Source organism: Xenopus laevis, chromosome 1L (assembly GCF_017654675.1).
Source record: "Xenopus laevis strain J_2021 chromosome 1L, Xenopus_laevis_v10.1, whole genome shotgun sequence".
Classification (NCBI taxonomy): Eukaryota; Metazoa; Chordata; class Amphibia; order Anura; family Pipidae; genus Xenopus; species Xenopus laevis.
In genome coordinates, this window is record NC_054371.1 from 199,114,215 (window position 1) to 199,141,119 (window position 26,905).

The 26,905-nt window shown below is 37.8% G+C and overlaps 1 protein-coding gene across 1 annotated transcript in view; it reads left to right on the plus strand.

The window, feature by feature from the left end:
• Positions 1–313: 313 nt before the first annotated feature.
• Positions 314–26,905, plus strand: part of tnpo1.L (transportin 1 L homeolog) — a 43,984-nt gene continuing 17,392 nt past the window's right edge. Inside the window, exons 1-15 of the mRNA XM_018265098.2 lie at positions 314–525; positions 6,965–7,040; positions 10,941–11,090; positions 12,132–12,238; positions 12,626–12,759; positions 15,075–15,156; positions 16,155–16,277; positions 17,981–18,099; positions 18,496–18,556; positions 18,639–18,810; positions 20,369–20,521; positions 20,652–20,877; positions 21,262–21,433; positions 24,525–24,611; positions 25,765–25,872. Of these exons, the coding sequence (XP_018120587.1) occupies positions 421–525; positions 6,965–7,040; positions 10,941–11,090; positions 12,132–12,238; positions 12,626–12,759; positions 15,075–15,156; positions 16,155–16,277; positions 17,981–18,099; positions 18,496–18,556; positions 18,639–18,810; positions 20,369–20,521; positions 20,652–20,877; positions 21,262–21,433; positions 24,525–24,611; positions 25,765–25,872 (1,875 nt within the window). The 5' untranslated portion in view covers positions 314–420. The remainder of the gene's footprint in view (positions 526–6,964; positions 7,041–10,940; positions 11,091–12,131; positions 12,239–12,625; positions 12,760–15,074; positions 15,157–16,154; positions 16,278–17,980; positions 18,100–18,495; positions 18,557–18,638; positions 18,811–20,368; positions 20,522–20,651; positions 20,878–21,261; positions 21,434–24,524; positions 24,612–25,764; positions 25,873–26,905) is intronic.

Sequence of the window (26,905 nt, forward strand, 5' to 3'; positions counted from 1 at the left end):
TTTTGTAAAGCCTGTCAATCCTCACAGTTGCTGAAGAGAATGATTAGCAGCAAAGACATCTCGTGGCTATAAAGTGGAATCTCCCGTGTCTGTCTATGACTAGCAGAGGTAATGTCATTGTCACACCGCCTGGCTGTGCGTGATTTACCACATCCTCGTGTGTGAACCTCGCCCGGGGTTGCCCCATCCATTAATGAACTATATGACAATCCATGTACCCACGGTTGTCCGACAGACTATCCTACTAGTGATAGCGCCACAGAGACAAGCACTGATTGACACAAAAGCTCTCTCAAGCCATCCGGCGGGCTTTGGGACCGCGCCTCCATCCCATCTCCCACCGAGGCTCCGCCCCTCCCACTCCTCCCTGTTCTCGCGCTGCCGTCGCCGCCGCCGTGTGAGTGTCCCAGCGCGCTCAGCATGGAGTACGAGTGGAAGCCGGATGAACAGGGCCTCCAGCAGATTCTGCAGCTGCTTAAAGAGTCCCAGTCCCCGGACAATAACACGCAGCGAGCGGTGCAACAAGTATCCTGCCTGTGACTGAGAGAAGCCGGGGAACTGCCGGGCTTCTCCTCATTTGCTCTATTGAATGGTGGCGGAGGGCAAGGCCTTGGGCCCGGGCTGCTGCCGGTGGGCTGTGCAGGGCGTTTATGTTCGCTTTGTAGGAGGGTAAGGCCGCGGCCTAGAGCACGTAATAGAGATGCCGGTAGAAGTGCGTGCTTAGGCCTCTGTGTGCGGAGGTGAGCGGGAGGCCCAGGAGGGGGCACTGAGGAGTGGCGGACCTCATCCTTCTTGTTGCACCGAGCCTGTGTAATACTCTTCTCTTCCAGGTCACTGATCGGCCTTCCCGCCTCGCATGGTCCCGGCCTTCCTCGTCCTCTGTTCTGCCGCCTGTAAGGCTTGAGGAGGCGCCCCACTCCCTCACAAATGTGTCAGCCGTCCAGCAGATTAACTGTCGGGGTCAGGGCCTGCTTAGGGTAGGGCAGCACTCGCCAGGGCCCTCATGGGAAAACGTGTGCTGTTGTGTAATAGATATTCGGCTTTACTAACCCCAGATATAATATTACTGAGTGCAACGTGCTGCCCTCCTGCTGCTGCTGACCTACAACTCCCAGCAGGTCTGGACTGGGAGTCAATATATAGTGAATAAAGTATCCCCTCTTGTAAAATATAAGGATATTATAAGTTACTGAGGAGTTTCATGACCATATAAAAACACGAGGCCGAAGGCCAAGTGTTTTTATACAGGTCATGGAACTCCGAGGTAACTTATAATATCCTCATATTTTGCAACTGGGGGTACTTTATTTATTATAATACACAAATTTCAATGAGTCATGTGACAGAAATGACATCAGAACTCACCGTTTATTACTGATGACATCAGAACTCACCGTTTATAAGGATATAATTTACAGGATATTCATGGCTTTTGTGTATTATAGGCCCTTTCACTCCAATACAGAGAGGCCCAATCAGCTCCTCGCCAGCCCACTAAAAAATGACTTTCCATTTCATTTTATGGCAGCCCTTCTGGCATTTGCCAGAACCCACAGATTGCCAGTCCGGGCCTGACTCCCAGCCTTTGCCTGTTGCTGAGATTCGACGACTCGCAGTGCAACAACTGTAGCTGGAGGGTCACAAGGAGCTCTTCCCTAAAATCCATGTGCTGGTTCCCCCATACCAGGGCCCTGACTCCTTCATTTTTAACCATGGCCCTGTCACTGGGGTTAGTGGAGATGTAGTACTGCTGGAGGGATGTGCCTTTAATCGATCATTGGCACAGGCTGAACGATAAGCAATGCCTTCTCCTTGTGCTTAAAGGGGTTCTTCACCTTTGAGTAAAGTTTTAGTATGATGTAGGGATCGATATTCTGAGACAATTTGCAATTGGTTTTAAGTTTTTTTTATTATTTGTGGTTTTTCAAGTTATTTAGTTTTTTTTTAATCAGCAGCTCTCCAGTTTGTAGTATCAGCAATCTGGTTGCTAGGGTCCAAATTACCTTGGCAACGATGCATTGATTAGAATGAGAATATTAAATATTAATAGGGGAGGGTCGGGACAGAAATAATAAGAAGTGTAATAAAAAAGAAGAGTAAAAAAAAAAGTAAAAATACATTTCTAGCTTTACAGAGCATTTGTTTTTAGATGGGGTCAGTGACCCCCTTTTGAAAGCTGGAAAGAGTCAGGAGAAGAAGGCAAATAATTCATAAACTATAAGTAATGAAGAACAATTGAAAAGTTGCTTAGAATTATCCATTCTATAACATACTAAAAGTTAACCTGAAGGTTACCTTTTAAAAGGGATTGTGTATCTTTTACCTTTAGTATGATGTAGAACATGAAATTCTAATACAATTCGCAATTGGTTTCTAACTTTTGTGGTTTTTGTTTAGTTTTTTTTTCTTTTTTCAACCACAGATTGATTTGAATAAGAGACTGGAAAATGAATAGGTGAGGGCCTGAATAGAAAGGTTATTAATAACAAGTTGTAATAAAATAGCAAGAACAATACATTTGAAAGCTAGGAAGAGTCAGAAAAATAGGGCAACTAATTAAAAAAAACTAAAAAAAAAAAAATTTACACCAATCAAATAGTTGTTTAGAATTGACCACTCCATAACATCCAAAAAGTTAACTTAAAGGAATTGTTCACTGTAAAAATAAAAACTGTGTAAATAGGCTGTGCAAAATAAAAAATGTTTCTAATATAGTTAGTTAGCCAAAAATGTAATGTATAAAGGCTGGAGTGACTGGATGTGTAACATAATAGCCAGAACACTACTTCCTGCTTTGTAGTTAACTATTGCAGTCAGTAGATACTAGACTGGTGAGTGCAGTTCGAATCACTGCCCTGATCTAAATCAGGATCTTATGCTCCACTTGCTTATAAAGTAGGTCTTCTCTGCTTGTTTGGGACTGGTCCCCTGCTCCAGAAGATACATCTGCGTTTGAGTTGTTTTGTATTTATCCTGAATTTACAGTTTGTCGAAGGGACACGTTGAGCTGTAGTGAAATCTGGTCATCTCATTGTCATTCTAAATCAATATGAGCCAACTTTTAATATGGCATAAGCCTATGATGGTGCTTTATTGTATTGAATTGACATATACAAGTCATTGTAGCGCTTGAGCATGGCCAGTCACTATATATAAATCCATTGAAGGGCCACATCTTACCAATGGATAGCCAGTTGGAATTTCCTCTAATCACTGTGCAACATGTGGTCTTCAAGCCATTTTGGTGAAATTTGAATGGATCAAAATGTCATAAGTTGCACAATTCTGATTGGTTAATATTTGAAGAAAAGAAAAAAAACTGCTCTGGTCACTTGATCACTGGAAGCGACTGTCTCAACAGATAAGAATGTTGAATGGTCATATTCAACCCAGGCCAAAGTTTAATGGAGACCACATTTGTACACCTTATAAGTAAGCGGCAGAAACTATTTTTGTTTATGGCAGTGCTCTCTATCTAGATGTTCCCTGGATTGTAAAATATATAACTGAGACCAAGGTGGCTTCATTAATCTTTATAGTACAGAATTTTTGCTATATAACTGATATCACTAAGCACTGTTTATAGTAATGAATTATACATGAAATTCCTGGCTTGTGTAGAACATAGAGAGAATATAATACTAATTATTTACAAACATGTGCAAAGTGCAACATACAGGCTAAAATTTAGCACAATGTTTTTGGCCCCATTTTCCACGCCCATCCCTGAAGCTGCACATGCTGCAACTTTTTGCATTGCATAATAGCACTTGCTCTGTGTCTTTAAAAGGGTTGTTCACCTTCCAACACTTTTTTTCAGTTCAGTTGGTTTCTGATAATTCACCAAAAATAACTATTTTCTATTTGTGACTGTTTTTCTAATATTGAAGTGTAAAGTTTTGTTTTTCAGCTTCTAAAGCATCTCTGGGAGGGGGTCGCCGACCCTGTAAACTGTTCTTACTTGATACATTTAGTTGATATATTTGTTATCTTTGTCCTGAGAATCCATGAGTTTCATTACAGGCAGCTGTTAGAACTGATACAATAGTTGCAAATACTTCAGTGACGCTGTTGAGAAATGTTTCAACTAAATGTTGCAAAATTGTAACAGTTTAGAGGCTGGGCCTGAATAACTGAGCTGCCAGACTCAAACACCAGAGACAGGAAATTAAACGTTAAACTTAGGTTTTGGAAAAACTAAAAAATGGAAAGTAATTGAAAAAAAAAACTTTCTGGTGAGCAATCTGAAAAGAATTTAACTGAAAAACTTATTTGAAAGGTGAACAACCCCTTAATGGCACGTGAGGAAAGATTCTGCAGGGATGCAGCGAATTGTTGCTCTACTAATGCAATATCCTATAAGCTTTGTTTATGGATCAGCAACTGCATGCAACACCGTGTACAATGCCATGCATTGGTGGAAGTGTTGTAGATATCGCATTGAATTGGAAGAGGTGGAAATGGGTTCACTGAAGCTGATGAAGGGAGCCCCCCCCTGAACCTCCCCCCCCCCGAAACATTGATATTGTTGGTAGAATAATAAAAGGGGTAAGCTCACCGACTGCAAATAATTGTGTGTGCGGATCCGTTCAGAAATCGTGTGCTGTTGCTAAGGGACCTGGCTGGGTCAACAGAGGGCCAGCACCACCAGTAAAGTGGAAGTGAATTATAGGCGTGTGGTGGATCTATTACATTTTCTCTGAAGCGACATGACGCTTCACATCTTGCATCCATTTGGTGGATGCCACTATAACTACAGGTATGAAACCTTTTATCCAGAATGCTCGGGACCTGGGGTTTTCCGGATAATGAATCTTTTTGTAATTTGGATCTTAATACCTTGTCTGCTAGAAAATTATGTAAACATTAAATAAACCGAATAGGATGATTTTGCTTCAAATAATTAATTGCATATTAGGATGGATAAAGTACAAGTTACAGTTCTATCTATAGGAAATTATTTATAAAAATGGAGCCTTTCTGTAATACTGAGCTTTCTGGATCACTGATTCTATACCTGTACTACCCACCTGAATGCATGTTGTTGACTAATGTTGATTTAATGGAGCAGTAGTCAGGGTAGTTTTAATGTTGATTTAATGGAGCAGTAGTCAGGGTAGTTTTAATGTTTGAGCTTAAGGAAAACAATAATGCTACCTCATCTGGAGGGAAAACTTGCAGCAAAAGCAGAGCAATTTCATATTTTTTCATATTAAAAACTTCATATTAATAAAGAATATTAAAGCTAGATACAGTTGAACCCGTTTTACTTTTTTAGCAGACCATAAAAAATGGTGTAAATGACCGCAAAATGTAAAATTGGGGAAATGTAATGTTCATCTTATGTAGTTGAGTTCATTGTAAAACTCCAAAACGTAAATTTATTAGAAAGATCAAGGTTTACACTATAGAGTTTACAGCTGTTTAAAAGGAGATATACGTTCCGCTGTCTCTAAGTGCTGCAGAAATCTGATATTAGCGAATGTGTCCTACACGTGTAGAGTGCACATTTATTCATGTTTGGAGGATCGATGATATATATATATATATTATCAGATGTACATTAGAGTTTCAATTTGGCTAAATGGCTGACCTGTCAGATCACACCAACAGCCAAATTCCCTTTGATCGTTAAAAGTGCAGATTTGCTTGCCGGTAATGTATTTTTTGAAAGGCTTTTAAAAGCAAGGTTGGACAAATGTCTAGGTGTTGTGTGTGTTTCCTGTCTAATAGTCTGAGATTATGTAAATCCTCTCTGTGGATGCCACAGTATGTATTTAAATAGCTACTTATAGATATTATATATATATATATATATATATATATATATATATATATATATATATATATATATATATATATATATATATATTATAATATATATATTTTTTTTTTATTAGTGTTTTCTATATTTCCGTAAACTCTTTTCTTATTGGTAGCTCCATGGTTTTCCAGTGAAGTAGCTTATGTGTATATTTTGCAATCAATATCAGGATATTTGGTTAATGTCAAGAGAATGTTATTCTCCTATTTTATAGTTGTATTCCTTTGACTAAAGAGCTATTTGAAGTATGCTATCATAAGGGTTGTGATTTGATATATGTGTCTTTGCTATTAATATTCTGTACAGAGTTAACTTGTTTAAAGTTGTCTCAGAGATAATTTGCAGATGCTAGGCATTTTGTTTTAAAGGGGCAATGTAAACCTTTGTTCAGCATGAGCAAAATAAGTAGAGTTTGTGTGGCGGAAATGTATTTTGCCTATTTTAATTTAAGGAAGTATATTTAATAATCCTAAACATTAGGCTAAAGTTAATTTTATTGGATCATGGAATTAATGACTGAATCAAAGCCCTTATCTTAGTCCATAATGTATCTGAAGATGGGCCAAATTGTCCTGAACTGTGTGCAAAGCTGCTATTCCTATAAATTTTGCTGGACAAATTGAATAGGCTGGCTACTGAAGTAGACTGAAAAATTATGTAAACAGCATATGTTGGTCTCTTTGTCATAAGAAAGATCAGATTAACCTGATGCCGCCCTGTCTTTGTTGGGCATATCAGGTTAGGATCCGCTCATTTGGCGACCTCTCTTGGTGTGTGTCCACCTTTACATGTGCACTCACAGGCTGCTCAGCACAGGCCCTATTCATTGAACTCATGTTAGCAAGGTGAACTGCCCCTTTAACTGTGCTGACCATTTTGCTGGCAAAGTTTCAGATGCAAGATAACTTCTGTTAAACCCCCGGCTGTAAGGTGGTGATGACTTATATGTTGGTATTTGTTACACAAATTGTTTTAAGGTTTTTTTTTTTACAAATTAATCCAACAATGTTATTTAATGTATAGAGCAACATCATGCTTTAACATGTTGGACTGTGTAACTAACCACAAATAATGTATCACCATTCCATAAATGGGAATTTTTCTTGTACAGTAGTAATCCTTGACTTTACATTATCTCAGAAATTGGAGCAGCTGAATCAGTTTCCAGACTTCAACAACTATCTCATTTTTGTTCTCACCAAGTTAAAATCAGAAGGTAAGTGACATATCTTTAATGGGTCTTTTGATGGCATTAATGCATGCATTATATACAGTGCCTTGCTAACATTTTAAGACCTGTGAACAATTTTTTCATTCTCCTGAATAAGAAATCCTACTTCGGTTTTGTTGCTTGTAGTATTTTTGTTTTGTTGCTTGTAGTATTTTTATTTCAAATGACCACAGGTCTGTTTTTTTAATGTGACATTTTTATGTAAGAAATAGAAGCTATACAGTCATATGAAAAAGTTTTTGAACCTCTCTCAGCCTGCATAATAATTTACTCCACTTTCAACAAAAAAGATAACAATGGTATGTCTTTCATTTCCCATGAAAATCTGAGTACAGGGGTTTTCTGGACAAAGATTTTTAGTGAAGTAGTATTCAGTTGTATGAAATTAAATGTGAAAAACTGGCTGTCCAAAAATGTGGGTACCCTTGTAATTTTGCTAATTTGAATGTATGTAACTGCTCAAAACTGATTACTGGCAGCACCAAATTGGTTGAATTAGCTTAAGCCTTGAACTTCATAGGCAGGTGTGTCCATCATGAGAAAAGGTAATTAAGGTGGCCAATTGCAAGTTGTGCTTCTGTTTGACTCTCCTCCGAAGAGTGATGGCATTGGATCCTCAAAGCAACTCTCAAAAAATCTGAAAACAAAGATTGTTCAGTATCATGGTTTAACTTAGAGGTTAAACTGTCAGTTTCAACTGTAAGGAATGTAACCAGGAAATGGAAGGCCACAGGCACAGTTGCTGTAAAACCCAGGTCTGGCAGGCCAAGAAAAATACAAGAGCGGCATATGTGGAGTATTGTGAGAATTGTTAGACAACCCATAGATCACCTCCAAAGACCTGCAAGAACATCTTGCTGCAGATGGTGTATCTGTATATCGTTCTACAATTCAACACAAAGAACATCTGTATGGCAGAATGATGAGAAAGAAGCCCTTTCTGCACTCACGCCACAAACAGTCGCTTGTATGCAAAAGCTCATTTAGACAAGCCACAGTCAAGTGCTTTGGACGGATGAGACAAAAATTATTTGGTAATAACATCTTTCTAGCTTTCAAATGGCGGTCACTGACCCTAGCAGCCAAAAAAAAATTCCTCTGAGGCTACAATTCTATTGCAAATTTTTATGACTTATCTTTCTAGTAAGCCCTCCTGTTGATTTTTTATACTGAACCCCAGTGTGAATATTGGTCTTGTGCAAGGTATATGTAAGCTTGTGCATCTACCGTTTCATTGTTCAGGATTTGTTCCTTGGTCAATGCTCTGAAAACTTTTGCAAGACGTATTTTTTCTCAAATTCAACTTGGCATGTACTAGCAGCTGGCAAATATGGCAGACCTATCCTTAATTAGCAGTTACAGTTATTGGATTCGTTATCAATAAATGCATTATTGAGAGTCCAAATATTTTCTCTAAAAATAACTGTATATTGTACTTGGTACAAACAAGATATTTAATCCTTATTGAAGGCAAAATAATCCTACTGGGTTTAATTCATGTTTAAATCTTATTTTAGTAGACTTAAAGGGATACTGTCATGTGAACATGTTTTTTTCAAAACACATTAGTTAATAGTGCTGCTCCATCAGATTTCTGCACTGAAATCAGTTTCTTAAAAGAGCAAATAGATTTTTTTTTTTTATATTTAACTTTGAAGTCTGACATGGGGCTAGACATATGGTAAGTTTCCCAGGTTCCCCCCGTCATGTGACTTGTGGTCTGATAAACTTCAGTCACTTTTTACTGCTTCACTGCAAGTTGGTGTGATATCACCCCACTTCCTTTCCCCCCCAGCAGCCCAACAGCAGAACAATGGGAAGGTAACCAGATAACGGCTCCATGGTACATGTAAGAACAGCAATCAATAGTAAAAATCCATGTCCCACTGCGACACCTTCAGTTTTATGGAGTAGGAGAAACAGCCTGTCAGAAAGCGGTTCCATCCTAAAGTGTTGACTTTCTGAAAGCACATGACCAGGCAAAATGACTTGAGATGGCTGCCTACACACCAATACTACAACTAGAAAAATACACTTATTGGTTCAGGAATTAAATTTAATATGGTAGAGTGAATTATTTGCAGTGGCATTTAGAAATAAAAACTACACCATAAAATCATGACAGAAGTATGAAGATCAAAATTGCAGAAAACCCCAGGTCCCAAGCTGTATAACTTGTTCCATTCCTGTAGTGTAAATTCTTAAGCAAATTATTGAGAGTAAACAAGGAATCTTTTAGAATGTAGAACTAATAATTGCATACATTGCAGAATATGCATTTGTTTGTGCATGAATTTCAATATCTTGATGAAGGATGTATAGCTGTGAGCAAAAAATTGGCCTTTTGGCTATACTTTAAACCCTCTGAGTGCAGTACATATCTGTGTGTATGTACGGTATATACAGGGAGAGAAATGGGCACTAACCGGTATTATTCTCAATCATTGTATGTATATCAGGGTCCTGCAAGTGTGGATACTATTGTATGCTTCACATCTGGATGAGTTTGGACTGCACCCAGACATTATTGCCTTATTAGTCACAAGTGCTTACATTCTTACAGCTTGATCTGTAAATTGGTTCCAAAAAACTTCTGGCGCTCAGTTATAAGGGAACAGTAATCATGTAATAGAAATAAACCAACTTTGTGTTCTAGTAGTTTTTGAGGGATTTAATGTTTTTTTTTTTTTTTACCCTAGCAACCATGCATTGATTTGAATAAGAGACTGGAATATGAATAGGAAAGAGCCCTCATAAAAAGCTGAATAATAAAAAGTAGCAATACATTTGTAGCCTAAAAAAAAACATTTGATTTTAGATGGGGTCTGTAACCCCCATTTGAAAGCTGGAGAGAGTCAGCAGAAGGAAAATAATTCAAAAACTATTTTTAAAAAGTTGCATTAAATTAGCTGTTCTATAACATTCTAAAACTTAATGAAGAGGTGAACCAGCTCTTTAAAACATTAGGCAGAAACTACATTCGGCTAAAGTCCCTTGCTTTGACCTTGCTTTAAAAAGAGGCTGCATTGTAGCTGTACTGTCAATGTTCACAAACAACTGCTAGTGTACAATAGCCCTGGATGAAAGGGCCCAGTGTGAATAGATTTAATTGTGCGGGCAAATATTTTAAATTATTTTGTCAAAGCAATTTGTCTTTGTACAACTACATAGTCCCCGTCCCTGCTCCTGCCCACACTGATAACTCCAGTAATTGCCCCCAATCCTGTAATTACCCATCGTTGCAGAGTAAGTGCAGCGGAGCTCACAGGTGTTCTCTTTTTCGGTTGGTAATCGTTGGAAAGTAAACGCTGTATCGGCGCATGTGCAGTTGGAGCAATCTTCAGGTTCCAGACAACTGTGCATGCGCTGAAAGTGACGGAAATAACCCAAAGGAATCAAGAAGACCCGAAGATTACCGAAAAGAAGATGGCTCTCGTGACCTCTGCCGGAAAAGACTTATCTCCCATAGACTTCATTTTATCCAAATAATTCAAATTTTAAAAAAATTCCTTTTTCTCTGTAATAATAAAACAGTATCTAGTACTTGATTCCAATGTAACAAATCCTTATTGGAAGCAAAACCAGTCCAACGTGTTTATCTAATGCCTGCATTATTTTCTAGTAGACTTAAGGTAGGAAGATCCAAATTACGGAAAGATCTGTTACCAGCAACACACTACCCTGTGGTGGGTATTAGGAGCAAAAGTCAATACAGAGCCTAACATCAAAGTAACTCAATTTTTTAAAAACTGGTGAGCTGTAGAATTGTCTTACTATTCTTGCAGTCTCCCTAAATCTAGTCTTAGGAGTACGTATTTTGTTGATGTCTCACTCTGAGAATTGTTTGAACACTAGCTCATTGCTTAATGTTTCTCTTCTCTCTAGATGAACCAACAAGATCACTAAGTGGCCTGATATTAAAAAATAATGTGAAGGCACATTTCCAGAACTTCCCCAATGGGGTGACTGACTTTATTAAAAGCGAGTGCTTAAATAATATAGGGGATTCGTCTCCTTTAATTCGTGCCACTGTAGGTAAGTACATTTGTTAAACTCCTATCTGAAAATCAACATGATCATTTGTTTTTAAAGCATGCATTTCTGTTATGTTAATTTTTATGCTAGCACAGTGGGGTTTCTTGTTAATTATGAGCAGGTATACAGTAAAAACTGTATAAAAAATAGCTACTTTATAAAGTCATATTCACCTCTCTAAGGGAACGGCTCTGAAGATTTTAAAGACAAGCACAAGGTTAAATAAGTGGAAGTGCCATGTTATGCGGTTTGTTGTAGGCATATTGCTAGTCTAAACTGAACACCACATAGACTGGTTAAAATTGAGGCAGCAACAAAATGGTGTTCTGATATGTATATTGGTGAGCATAGACATTCTGCACTACTCTTCCTCTACTGTATGTGAAGTTAGGTCTTTACCATTATATTGTTGCCTGAACTCATTGGACTAGAGGCTTTTTTCAGTTTGGTGGATATTGTTTTATTATTTTAAAACCAGTGATCCCCAACCAGTGGCTCACGAGCTATATGTTGCTCTGGGATCTGTTATCCAGAAAGCTCCGAATTACGGAAAGGCCATGTCCCATAGACTCCGTTTTATACAAATAATCCAAAATTTTAAAAATGATTTCCTTTTTCTCTGTAATAATAAAACTGTACCATGTACTTGATCCCAACTAAGATAAAATTAATCCTTATTGGAAGCAAAACCATCTTATTGGGATTATTTAATGTTAACATGATTTTCTGGTAGATTGATGTATGGAGATCCAAATAACGGAAGGATCCGTTTTCCAGAAAAACTCATGCCTCGAGCATTCTAGATAACAGTTCCCATACCTGTATACAGTAGAACCCCCATTTTACGTTTTTCAGGGGACCAGAAAAAAATGTTGTATAATCAGGGAAATGTATTATGCATTATATATAGGTGGGACCACAAAACAACAATGTTAAATGAGGGGAAACTTAAAATCAGTGGATGTAAAATTGAGGTTTTACTGTATATCTTTACAATTCGTGTTGATTTTTTTTTTCTTCTTTGTCTTTCACAAACTATAGGGATTTTGATAACAACAATTGCTTCTAAGGGAGAGCTACAGAATTGGCCTGAACTTTTGCCAAAGTTGTGTGGTCTTTTGGATTCTGAAGATTACAACACATGTGAGGTGAGGACTGATATTAAACTATTAAAACATTCAACAGCACAGCATGCAATGCTGTAAACCAGTTTTTCCTCACTATAGCTTGAGGGATACAAGAACTGTAGGAGGCAGGACTCCAGGGAACAAAAGAAACCTCTTTCTAAATCATTTTTTCTTTTTCAAAAGCATGAAAATACTGCTGTTCTAATTCACTAGGAATTCTAAAACCAAGGGTTTTGGAGTACAGTATATATGATGGAATTTTAGTAATTTTTGAAGGCATGCATTGAAAGGAGATAAACAAGAGAAAAAAGCAGAATCCAAATCGATTTTTTAAGGAAAACCTACTGAAATAGAATCTTGTATTTAATATTTCTTTTAGATAATGTTAGGTTTTTTTTCTCTTTTCAGGGAGCCTTTGGTGCTCTACAGAAAATTTGTGAAGATTCTGCTGAAATTCTAGACAGTGATGTTTTGGAGAGACCATTAAATGTCATGATTCCAAAGTTTCTGCAATTTTTCAAGCACAGTAGTCCTAAAATAAGGTACTGAAATTAATTTTCTCTTCATCTTCTGAGAAGGAACACCATGAGTTCCATAAAGCGTTCCTTCACTTACACAGAGCTTCAAGATTATTAGCATCAAAGTATATGGCACCAATGCATCATGGTCAACCCATGTGATAGCTTTATATTTTAACAACTTTGCAGTTTATGGTTTCAACTGTCCTGTACTTTTAGTCGTTGCTCTTTTTGTATTTTATAGTATGCGTTGAGTCAAGGTAATTGCTACTGCAATGCATGAGGAGCAGTTGCAGAAGTTTGGCCTAATCGTAACAAATTTGCATTTTTTTTTTTTTTTTTTTTTTTTTTTTTTAAACAATTTGCCCACCTTTTGTACCTGTTGCCACCATATGATTTAAAATATTGTCTGGTTGTTTGAGCCCTGATGTCTGCAACGGGAAAACAGTGATACTGTGAGGCTGCAATTTTATTGTTACTTTTTATTGCTTATCTTTCGTCCAGTTCTGCTGTTTAAGTTTGTTTAAACCACTGCTTGATTGGTAGGTGGGACCCTATGAACCAGTTATCTGCTGAACAAAGTTATTGAAAATAAGCAAAAAAATTATGACGACAAAATGCAAATATTCTCTGAATATCATTGTCTGCATCCATACCTGAAGTTAATTTTAAGATGAATTGTCCCTTAAAATGCTCTGGAAACAAAATGCATGGACTCGCACAGTGTACCATTGCATTTAGGAGAAGAACTCTGCATCAATATTATTTCTTTTGTAATGGCGGCTAAGCTGTTGATCGCAAAGTTGGAACACCCAATAAATTTGAAACGATCAAGGCATGAAAAATTACAAGCATAGGAAGATTGTGTTTGCATAAAAAACATTTTTTAAGCATTTCTATGTGATAGAATATTGGATTTCAAGAAGTTCTAAATATTCATGCCATGGATGAAGTCCTTCTCTCCAAGCTGCCATTATTTGAATTCAAGAAGTTGTAAATATACATGCCATGGATTAAGTACTCCACTCCAGGCTGCCATCAGTAATCATGGTGCCCCATGCTAAGTTGACAGGGCTTCCCCCAGGAGTCTCAAATTAACAGCCCATGCCCTGACTAGTAAAAAAAAAAATCAACACTTGTTATGTAAACTGGAGCACCACCCCAATATTTGTTAATGGTGGTCCCTGCATTGGTTTTAGCTGTAAATACCCGTTATATTGCATAATCTTACATTATATTAAACCAAAAGAAAGGTTAAATAAGGTTATAAAGCCAGATCAAATGGCATTAGCCTCTGCTAATTACACCCCATTAGGGCAAAACCCCACCCATAATATGCTGTGACTACCCACTACCTATAAGCCCTGCCTGCTTTGTGGTGCAGTGTTCTCATGTTTTAGGGCCCACCTTTGCGCGGGGTCCCTCACTGCAGTACCCAGTGGCCCCCAATAGGATGGTCCTGCCCCCAGTTAGATCACCCTGACAGTGGAATCAAAATGAAGTTGCTCACTACGAAAAATAACTCCTGAGAGCATCATATACAAACTGGAGCTTGATGTAACAGTCTTCCTACAATACTACTACAACTTCCAGCATAGGGATGCAGTTGGGGGGGGGGCACAGTTACGTCTTTACTATGTAAGGAAGGTTTTAGCATGTCACAAAGTACTTTCCTTCCCCTCCTTCGCTAAGCCTTCCTTGTCATTACCTTACACCAGGGATCCCCAACCTTTTCAACCCGTGAGCAACATTGAGAAGTAAAAGGAGTTGGGGAGCAACACTAGCATGAAAAATATTCTTGGGCTGCCATATAAGTGTTGTGATTGGTCATTTGGTAGCCCCTCTGTGGATTGTCAACCTACATTGAGGCTCTATTTGGCAGTGCACCTGGTTTTTATACAACCAAAACTTGCCTCCAAGCCTGAAATTCATATATAAGCACCTGCTTTGAGGCCACTGGGAGCAACATCCAAGGGGTTGGAGAGCAACATGTTGCTCACGAGCTACTGGTTGGGGATCACTGCCTTACACCTTCAACCAATGGTAGTCGTAGCTTGGTGGTAGATTTTGAATAGAGATTCTGATACAACTGGATAGCATGACTGTTTAAAATGATTATACTCTAGGGTCCAGTGCAACTTTTGTAAACTTCTTCGGCAGACATGTGCCGAACAGTATGCTTGTAAAACATTGCAAACATCAACCCAGTCATTACATAGCACCTATGTAGCCTACATTCAGGCATCATGTCATGTTCTGTCGTGTTGATGGGGTAGGTAGCTAATTAGCTAATAATGTATATCCGTTCAAGGTTTAACATTTCACTGTTCTTTGCCTAGGTCTCATGCTGTAGCTTGTGTCAATCAGTTCATTATTGGAAGAACTCAAGCACTTATGTTACATATTGATTCATTTATAGAGGTAAGCATAATTTACAAGTTCTTCATATCTTGGTCTCATGGGATCTCGATGATTAAAACATCTAAATTCTGTTACCGAAAAACAATTCAGAAATGTAACATAACATCATCAAGTCCTATCAGTTAAATGAATATATAATTTGTCAAACTAACTGATAAGGCACCTGGTTACTGCACAAAAAGTGCCTACCTGGCACACCGAAACACAACATATTGTTACAGAAGCATTTTAACTGAGTTAAGTATTGATGCTACATAAGAAAATTATTTACCAATATCTTAACTATAGATTCATTTTTATATCCAAAGCCTGCATTAAGGATATACATTTCCACCAGCAATTAAATATCCTTACCATTAATTCATCTGTTACTGGTATTTTCTAAATTCAAGACCTGTAATAATGAATGATACATTTTATTTATTTATTTTTTTACAAAATGCATCTTACAGGTTTTCTCCAGGAGAATCCCGCATTGAAATCCATTTTTCAAACATTTTTTTTTTTTAATACTTAAATTCTAAATTTGAAGTGGCGCTAGATATATTCTTTGTTTCCCAGGTGCCCTCAGCCCTGTGACCTGTGCTCTAATAAAGTCACTCTTTACTGCTGCACTGCAAGTTGGAGTGATATCACCCCCCCCCCCCAGCAGCCTATAAACAGAACAGTGGGAAGGTAACCAGATAACCACTCCCTGACACATGCATTGCTAAAAGCTAAAAATGCTCTCACATCCCACCTAGTGGTAGATATTAGAATAGCATTCAATAGTAACATCCTAGGCCAAGCATGACTCCTCCAGTCACATTGAATAAATAGGAGAAAACAATAGCTTATCCGAAAGCAGTTCCTGCTTGCTCTTTCTGAAAGCACAGGGTCAGATCAGGTACAATGACCTGAGATGGCTGCCTACACACCAATGTTACAACTAAATCTGTAATCTTTCAAAAAGAAAAACATTTTTATATAGAAAATGATGATGATGCATTTCTTTGCAGAATTTATTTGCCTTGGCAACTGATGAAGAACCAGAGGTGCGCAAAAATGTGTGCCGGGCACTGGTTATGCTGCTTGAAGTTAGAATGGATCGGTTGCTTCCTCATATGCATAATATTGTGGAGGTAATATTTTATGATGTTTTATCTAATGAAGGCCTAAGGTTCATGGCACAAATGTCTATTCCCTCTTTCTCTTTGAAAAGTGCTGCACTGCCTCCTGTTTCCAATCATTTAAATGCAAAATGCCTGAAGCCTTTAGTATAGGTACTTTTCAGGTGTAAAATTCCCTATACTGCAGGGAGATTTCCATTCAGGTAAATGGGAGCTGTAGCAGAGGGTGCCTGAAAATGCCCTGTTTTTTTAAAGTGTTTACAAAAGCAATACAAATATATTTCCGCCAATAAAATGTGAGAAATGTAAAATGTTCACCCTAATCTGGTTCCTGCTCCTCCTAAACCATGTTCCAGTGTCTTGTACTGATGAGATTTAAAAAGATTGACACAAGTTTGTGCACAAGTTTGGATTTATGACTCCAAACTTTCATGTAATTCTTTAAGTGAGCTTTAAGGAGAAGGAAACCTAAAATTACTGAGGGGGTGCAAAAAATTGTTTGGTGCATCCCATCGATTTTATTCACTCACCACCTACTCCTGGCCAGTGCGCCTCTTTTAAAAATGCACCATGTTATACTGAGAGCTTCACTGCCATCTTTTTATAATCTCACAGGTATTCACTGTAGTGATTTTAAAAGGCTTCATGCTCTGTACAGGAATTCTAAGAGAATGTTCAATTGCCCAGTTGCATGTGCAATTGCCCAGTTTGTTATAACTGCTCCAAGCCAGTAAAAATGATAGGGCAATAGCAGACTAGCATATTGAATGCTTCTCTCCACTTGAGGAATATTAGTGAGGCATTCAATATGCTAGTCTGCCCTTGCTTACTGGTTGTTTACTAGGTTTTATTGCACTAGAAGATTTAAGCATGGCTATTAGGCCAGCTCCTGCCCTGTGTTAGCTGTCAAATATTGTACGCTACTGTAACATCAAAAAGAGTTTTAACGTAATGTAAATATCTACTGTTGTCCTGCACTGGTAAAACTGATGAGTTTGCTTCAGAAACACTACTATAGTTCATATAAACAAGCTGCTGTAGCAATGGTGGACATTGAAAAAAGGTTATATAGTGAATAACATACCACCATTCTGTTCTACAGAGCTTATCTGCTGTGTAACCTGAGCCTTTTCTCCTTTGAATGGCTGCCCCCATTGCTACACAGCAACTTAGTTATATAAATAATAGTAGTGTTTCTGAAGCAAACACAGCAGTTTTACCAGTGCAGGACAACACTGCATTATATTTGTATTACTTCAAAACATTTGTATTACTTCATTTTTTGATGATACTGTTTAAGCACTCTTATCCCCACAACATTTTGTTAACAATAAAAGGTCTTTGCTGGTACAGGCATGGGATCTATTATCCAGAATGCTCGGTACCTTGGATTTTCCAGTTAACGTATTTTTCTGTAATTGCTGGATTTGCTTCAAATAAGGAATGCTTATATCATAGTTTGGAGCAAGTGCAAGGTACTGTTTTATTTTTACAGCGAAAAAGAAAATAATTTTTTAAATTTGGATTATTTGGATAAAATTGAGTATATGAGAGGCAGCCTTTCTGTAATTCAGAGCTTTCTGGATAACGAGTTTCCGGATAACGTATCCCATACATGTAATGTCAAAATTACTACATGTTTTAGCTATGTGTGTGGTATTCCAAGAGTGCTTACCTTAAATAACAGCAGGTTTATTTTAAACATATATTTATAGTACATGCTGCTACGGACCCAGGACCAAGATGAAAATGTTGCTTTGGAGGCTTGTGAATTTTGGCTGACTTTAGCTGAACAACCAATTTGCAAGGAGGTTCTATGTCGACATCTTGCAAAGTATGTGGATTATTTTATTCATTCACTTATTTTATTTGAAAATAATTGTATACTATGTGCATAGAATCTAACTTCTTATAGTGTTCTGATAATCAGCAGGTACATTACAAACTAATACACAATGGCTTCAAAGGGTGCTACCCGTAGATCAAAATATCCTCAATCAGAAGCTTGCCAACGGCTGATGATTATTATATTTCTCTAAGATGTCTCTTTTTAGATAATGTGTTTGTGTGGCTAACTCTGCAATTGGGAAAATAACATAGCACCTACATCTAGAGATTGCTGTAGTCCACAACAGGTGCACTTGTGGGCCAGACAGGGTGGTTTATAACACAGTATTGAAGGCAGCAATACTGTCAGTTATACATTTTTAACTGTTTTTTTGTATTATAGGTTAATACCTGTGTTAGTCAATGGGATGAAATATTCGGAGATTGATATTATTTTGTTGAAGGTAAATACATGGTTTTAATCGTTAAACATTTGGGGAATCGTATCAACTTGTAATACATATTCACAGGAAATTTTAATTGTAGGGTGATGTTGAAGAAGACGAAGCTGTTCCTGATAGCGAACAGGATATCCGGCCTCGTTTTCATCGATCACGGACAGTGGCTCAGCCTCATGAGGAAGATGGGATTGAGGATGATGATGATGATGACGACAATGAACTTGATGATGATGAGAACATATCTGACTGGAATTTAAGTAAGACAAGCAAGTTCGCGTTTACTGGAAACACACTGCAGACCTTTAATTCTTTACTTTCAACACAGAAAAGAATACACTTGTTGCTGTTAGATACAGCTGCAATTTCTTTAGAGAATTTCTAAGTATGGCCCATACAACTTTTTACAGTTTTAAAATGTTCCCAGTTAAGTATAACCTCTGCTAATCAATTGTCATGGTTATGCTTGTCTTAGGTGGAATGCTGCCTTCCCTCCAGACTGAAATACATTTATTCAATTTCTAACACTTCACCATAAATTAAGAGCTCTCACTTACTTTAGGTCTTCATTGAAAACTGATTGTTCAACAGGCCTGCTGCCATTATACAAGAGAATAATGGCAGGCAAAGTAAAAGAACAGCTTTTAAGGCAAATGTAGAACTTAAGACTTATACATTTTGTGCACCAGGTCACTACTTAAAATAAAGCAGCTTGCTGTTCTTCTACTTTGCCTGTCCATGGGATCTGTTAGTGCCTGCTATTTTTTGTTGTATGATCCTACTCCTCAAGCTGTGTGTCTGGGGCATGTGCACCCAAAATCCAAGTGGTTACTGGTTAACTCATCGACCTGTTTGTGGATACACTTAATTGTTTGTCTTAAAAAAACAACTTGATGTACCACAGCTATTATACGTGCCATTAGCCTTCTTGGTCATGAAAAGATTCTTCTTTTGCTGCTGACAGGCAGTTTTTATGAAGCATTGAATGTTCACTATCAATGCTCTATGCACAAAATAAGCTTTATGTTCAACATTGATTTAATAGTCTTTAAAGGGCTACTATTCTCTCTTTTCAACGAGTTCAATTACAACTTGTTCTCCTATTTTTTGCCTATTTTGATTACAAAATACATTCATGTATTTATAGAGTGCCAACATATTGCACAGCCCTGTAAAGTAAATGTGTTATACAAGTAAATCACATGAATTACATACATAGAACATATGGCGTTACATAGATCATAACCAATACAGGTACAAAAGGTGGGAAAGGCCCTGTGCAAAAGGGAAGGGAATAAGACACGGTGTGGGAGTGGGCAAGATCAGAATTAAGTGGGTCAGATGTGGTACTGCATTTAGTATTGCATTTGGTAGTTAAGCAGAGTGAGGGTAGGCTTCTCTAAATAAGTGCATTTTAAGAGATTTCTTGAAAGCAGAAAGGTTGGGAGAAAGTCTGACAGACCATGGGAGAGAATTCCAGAGGAGGGGTGCAGCCCTTGCAAAGTCTTGAATGCGAGCGTGTGAAGAGATAATGAGAGAAGAGTTGGGTAGTTCATGTTTGGTCCTTGCAAAGTAGATAATTGGGTTATCATTGCATAAATAAACAGAAGTTCATTATGAAAGTTGTGCTGTTTTAATCACATTTATTTTCATTGCCAAGGGTCAAATATGGAGGAACTAGTAGTAGTAGTAGTAGATCAACCCTTTATTTAACAAGAACAAATAGTAAAAATACTCGCAACTTTTTTTTTTTGTCTGCATAAGATGTGTGAGCTATGGCATAACAAGCCACCACTGAGATGAATATTTATATTTTAGGAAAATGTTCTGCAGCAGCACTTGATGTACTTGCCAATGTGTTTCGTGAAGAACTTTTGCCACACATTTTGCCTCTCTTGAAAGAGCTACTTTTCCATCCAGAATGGGTAATTAAGGAGTCTGGAATCTTAGTTCTTGGTGCAATTGCTGAAGGTTAGTATTTTCAGATGTGTGAGGTATTCAAATGCATTCGTTATAAATGAAAAGCCTCTAAAATACTAATAATATATTTAACAGTTGGTCCATGTAATTTTAACCGTATTTTCATTTGTTTTATTTGTAGGGTGTATGCAAGGCATGATTCCTTATCTCCCAGAGCTTATCCCTCACCTCACACAGTGCCTCTCAGATAAAAAAGCTCTTGTACGCTCCATCACTTGCTGGACGCTTAGTCGCTATGCACACTGGGTAGTTAGCCAGCCCCCAGACATGTGTTTAAAGCCATTAATGACAGAGCTGCTAAAACGTATCTTGGACAGCAACAAACGTGTACAAGAAGCTGCTTGTAGGTATGTTGACAGATATTCATTGGCATGTCTTTCTGTTGAACAGTTGTGATGATATTCAGTACTAGGGAATAAAGTGTATCTGAAAATCATGATTAGGTTTGCAAAGCATCGGCCTCTGCAAGAGTAGCCTCGCAGATAAATTCATACTTACACTTACATCCTGGACTTCAGGCAAATATGCAGTTTTTTGTGAACCTCTCTCGTAGACGAGAGAAGTTGCGGCTTTCCAGACACTGAGATCAATAAAATTGTGCTTCCATTCATAAAGTTGTACTTTCCATTTCTCAAACATAAAAATTATGTAAAAAAATTACATAAAAAAGCTATTTATAAAATGGCTAATCTTTAAAGGTTTACTTGAATAATGGTTTTGTTTTTTCCTAGTGCCTTTGCAACTCTAGAAGAAGAGGCTTGTACCGAGCTTGTTCCATACCTTGCCTACATTCTTGATACCTTAGTTTTTGCTTTCAGTAAATACCAGCATAAAAACTTGCTTATACTTTATGATGCAATTGGAACACTAGCAGATTCTGTTGGACATCATTTAAATAAGCCAGTAAGTATTCAGTATTGTGTCCATTAAATTATTTTAGTTTAGTGCACATTTTGTTATTGTATGTACACAAATTTTTACATAATGCTGACCAAACATTGGCCAACCTGGAGATTGTGTAGGAAGTTAAAGGACTATGGGGCATGTGGATTTAGCAATGGCCACTGTACCTGATATTCCTGTCTGCCTGTCACAGCTCATAATTGAAGAATAAATAAAACCATACTGTATTATACAAACTCAGAGCAGCCATCACTTTTTATTAATTTCTACAAGAGGATTAACAGACGGGCAGGCATTTTAACCAGTGGCCAGCAACAGTCAAATCCCCATCCCCATCTGCCATATAAATAACCCAATTATAGAACAAGAAAAACCAATACTACAAATCATTTATTTGCTCTATCTATTTATAGAGACTTTTTACCAATTGCTTTCCATCTTTTATTTTACTGTTTTTCCAAAATTGAAGTTTAAAGGGGTTGTTCACCTTTAAATTAGGTTTTAGAATGTTGTAGAGACTGATATTCTGAAACAATTTGCAATTGGTTATAATTTTTTATTATGTGTGGGTTTTGAGTTATTTAGCTTTTTATTCAGCAGTTCTCCAGTTTGCATTTTCAGCCATCTGGTTGCTAGGGTTCAAATCACCCTAGCAGCCATGCATTGATTTTAATAATAGACTGGTATATGAATAGGAGAGGCCTGAATAGAAAGATGAGTAATAAAAAGTAGCAATAACAATACATTTGTATCCTTACAGAGCATGTGTTTTTTAGATGGGGTCAGTGACCCCCATTTGAAAGTTGGAAAAGGTCAGAAGAAGGCAAATCATTAAAAAATAAAATAAAATAATGAAGACCAATTGAAAAAATTGAAAAGTTGACTAGAATGGCCATTTGAAAATCTACTAAAAGTTAACTTAAAAACCCGGCATCCATAATAGAGGCACTATATCTTCTGTGGAAAGCCTGCACAATGCTTTATATAGAACTCGAAAGGATCTTGGCCCTTTATTACCTGTAATGGATGCCACTAAGAGAGCCTGGGACGCAATAGTGCAGACTACTAAAGCTAATACCACTCTATCTCCGGACTCACCTTTATGGGGTAATAGTAATTATCTACACTTAGCTACATTCTTAGAGGTGGGAACATGGACTAAATTAGGTCTAAAGCGGTTGTCACAAGTATACACTGATGGGAATCTTCACACACTGCCTAAATTTCGCCGGATCCTCTCTCTGCCTGACCTGTCCGAATTTCGAAACAACCAGATGAGCCATCTTTGCTCAGTGCAATTCCTAACTCCTCCTCTGCACCTACAGTACACAGGGATAGAAGAATTGATATCTCAACCCACCAAGGTCAAACTCTTATCCAATACATATAAGCACTTAAAGGAGAAGGAAAGGTTAAAACTAAGTAAGCCTTATCAGAAAGGTCCATCTAAATATACCAGTAAACCCCCAAAGTAGTGCTGCTCTGAGTCCCCTGTCAAAAGAAACACTGCATTTCTTTCCTTCTATTGTGTACACATGGGCTTCTGTATCAGACTTCCTGCCTTCAGCTTAAACCTCATTGCCCTGGGCAAGAGCATGCTCAGTTTGTTCCTCTTCCCCGCCTCCCTCCCTTCTCTACTGTAATCTGAGCCCAGAGCAGGGAGAGACTCAGGCAGGAAGTGATGTCACACCATGTTAATACAGCAGCTCCTATCCTAAACAAACAGAGAGTTTCTAGAGCTTTTTACTCAGGTATGGTAAAACATTCTACAGAATAAATATAGCATTCTAGCTTGCACTATTGCAGCTAATCTATTGGCAATAAAATGCCTCCGTAGCTTTCCTTCTCCTTTAATTTCCAATAGATATGATCCCCGACCCAGGGTGAAGTATAGGTGGGAGAGTAGTGGGGTTAGTGTAGACCCAGATGATTGGGAAGAAATCATAGACAACCTTTATATCCTGTTAGAGACAGGCTTATACAATTTAGGATCATACATCAAACATACCTCACTCCTCAGAAACTATTTACAATGGGTAAAGTAACTTCACCCAGCTGTCCAAGGTGTGGTGCCCCTGTCGCCAATTTTATACATCTAATGTGGGATTGCCCAGTGATACTCAGATATTGGAGGGCAATTGTGAACTTTATGGCTACTGAACTGGAGCTTCCCCAAATACTTAACCCGGGTACCTGCCTTCTGGGTCTCCTCGACTCAGTGATACCTAGAGTAAACACTAGATGTCTGATGAGGCTGCTCTTCTTTTACGCAAAAAAAGTGGTTGCCCTGCACTGGATGGGCCCATCGCCACCGATGCTGAGTAGATGGATTGGACTAATCAATTCGCAATTGGAACTGTACAAGCTCACGTACCTAGCATGAGGATGCTCAAAGAAATTTGAGAATATTTGGAACCCTTGGCTCGAGTCGCCAGCCACCTCGACCAACCAATGATAGTCAATTTTCAGCCTTACCACCCCTTTTCCCTTTTCTTTTGTCCTTTCTCACTAACTTTTCTTCCTTCTAATTTTTTCTGTTAAAATTCAATAAAAATTAACCTTTAAAAAAAAAAAAAAAAAAAGTTAAAGGTAAATCACCCCTTTAAGGTTAAATGGTCATCTTCAGTGTTTCTCTATCAGTTCAGTAATTCAGGTGCAGAATCTGAACTGTTACAATTTGCTACATTAGTTGATACATTTCTCCGCAGCACCTGTGGAATATTAGCAACTATTGTATCCATTCTAACCACTGCTCTTGTTGATTCTGCTCAGCTGGGCCAAAGATAAGAAATGTATCAAGAAGGTGAAAAATTAAACAATTCAATATTAGAAAAATGGTCACAAATAGAAAATGAGAAGTAATTGAAAAAAAAAAAAAGTCTTTAAGGTGATCTATCTGAAAACAACCAAACTGGAAAAAGTATTGGAAGGTGAACAACCCCCTTTAAAAAATTGTTATAGAATTTGTTATAAATTATCAAATGCCTTAGTAAAAAATTCTACTATTCTAAAAAGTTCTAAAGAATTGCCCAAACAGGATCATAATCCAGTTTACATGTTAAAATATAAGACTTGCATGCTTTATTTTTAGGAGTATATTCAGATGCTTATGCCTCCTCTGATTCAAAAGTGGAATGTTTTGAAGGATGAGGACAAGGATCTCTTTCCTTTACTTGAGGTAAGTACCTGCTTACTTTAACTACTGTTTTGCTCACTATCCCTTCTGCAACCCTGGTCTGATCTATAACCTCAGAAATGCTGTATTATGGCTGAATTGAAGCAAACTCCAACACTAATGTTCCAACTTCTAGTAGTGAAAAGCCTTTCCACAATAAGCTGTTATAGCAGTAAATGGAGAACCAACTTTTTTTTGGGGAAAAAGGAGTTGGAGACACACGACCACATACTTTTGCAATGGAGTATATATTTAAAAAAAATATCCATGAAATCATACAAATGAACTTACAAAAACTAAAAAAGTTAAAAATTATCTGTGAAAAAAAAGAACAGAGCGTCCATCACAGATGAGTGGCTTTCTTTTAAAATAGCGACTCTTTTCACAGATTTCATAGATTTAATGTCACCTGTTCTGTCCTCGCTACGTATTACCCTGGGGCAGTGTGTAGTTTGACATGCAGCTAAACCTTCCCACAATCCAATAAAGAGACTAAGTTTGGAGTCTGTAGATTTTACTGGATAGGCAAGTGGAATAAGGTGAAACTGAAATACAATAACAGAAAATATAATAAGTAAGCTTTGCAATGAACAATGATCAAACATGCAAATGAACATATATGCATATACATGCAACATCAAAATGCTAGCTGGCATGAAATGTCTATGCAGCAATGTCTCTGGGGGGTGCTGGCAGTTGTAAAGGTGCTTGGTGCAACTATTTAGCTTACCAGCCATTCTATCATAAAGGGAGATTCAAACTGTTTCTTTTCAGCAGCATGGATGTTGTAAAATGGAGTCCTGGCTCCCACAAGGCATTGCATTAGGTCACATGGTGGCAGTACGGTAGCCTAATCAGTTCAGAATACTGCTGTAAGCACTATGTGGTGAAGAATAAGTGACCTTGTGCACTTACAGAAAGTGTCCATAGGAGGCAGCCCACAGCAAGAGAATAGGGAAATCCCAAATATGGTAAAAGTATATGCTGGAGACATGACATCACCAGTTACAAATAAAGTATTAATTTATTTAAACTGCACTTGGAATGTAAATGTGACCCCACACAGCAGAGCTGCTTAAAAGCCACTAATTCTCTTTCCCCTTCCTTACATTGCCATGAAAACCGCTTCAATCATTTGTTTGCGTTTATATTACAGTGTCTCTCTTCTGTTGCCACTGCACTTCAGTCTGGGTTTTTTCCGTATTGTGAACCGGTGTATCAACGCTGTGTGAACTTGGTACAAAAGACTCTTCAACAATCTATGGTAAAGTTCATTATATATTAAACCAGTGAAAAAATGAGGAAGCAATGGAAACACTCAAGCAGTTTAACTCATCAGTTGACTCTTCAGATTTGTACGGAAGCAGGCCATGATTGGGTCATTAAGGAAGTTCCAGCCATAGGACCTATGTTTAAAGTTCAGTCAGTGAAAGATCTCGAAAATCATGGCCCAGCAAAGCCCAATAAGTAGCCTAGTCAATATCTATAAAATGATGATTCTGCTTTATTGTGATGGACGTTTAGATATCTTATAGCAGATTAAGTTAGCAGTTACTTAAAAGGGATTGTGTCATGATTTTTATGGTGTAGTTTTTATTTCTAGATTACATTGTTTACACTGCAAATAATTAACTCAACAATATAAAATTCTATTCCTGAACCAACAAGTGTGTTTTTTTTAGTTGTAATATCAGTGTGTAGGCAGCCATCTCAGGTCATTTTGCCTGGTCATGTGCTTTCAGAAAGAGCCAGCACTTTAGGATGGAACTGCTTTCTGGAAGGCTGTGGTTTCTCCTGCTCAATGTAACTGAATGTAACGCAGTGGGACCTGGATTTTACTATTGACTGCTGTTCTTAGATCTGCCAGGGAGCTGTTATCTTGTGTTAGGGAGCTGATATCTGGTTACCTTTCCATTGTTCTGTTGTTAGGCTGCTGGGGGGGGGAGGGGATAATATCACTCCAACTTGCAGTAAAGAGTGACTGAAGTTTATCAGAGCACATGTCACATGACTGGGGGCAGCTGGGAAACTGACAATATGTCTAGCCCCATGTCAGATTTAAAAATTGAATATAAAAAAAATCTGTTTGCTCTTTTGAGAAATGGATTTCAGTGCAGAATTCTGCTGGAGCAGCACTATTAACTGATTCATTTTGAAAAAAAATTTTTTTCCCATGTCAGTATCCCTTTAAACTAGCCTCTGCTAAAACGGTTTCAGTGATTGCTCAAAAGTTCCGCAATCATGCAATTTAACCTTTATGGCAAGGTTTTTCAGAATTTTTTTTATCTGTGTCATTG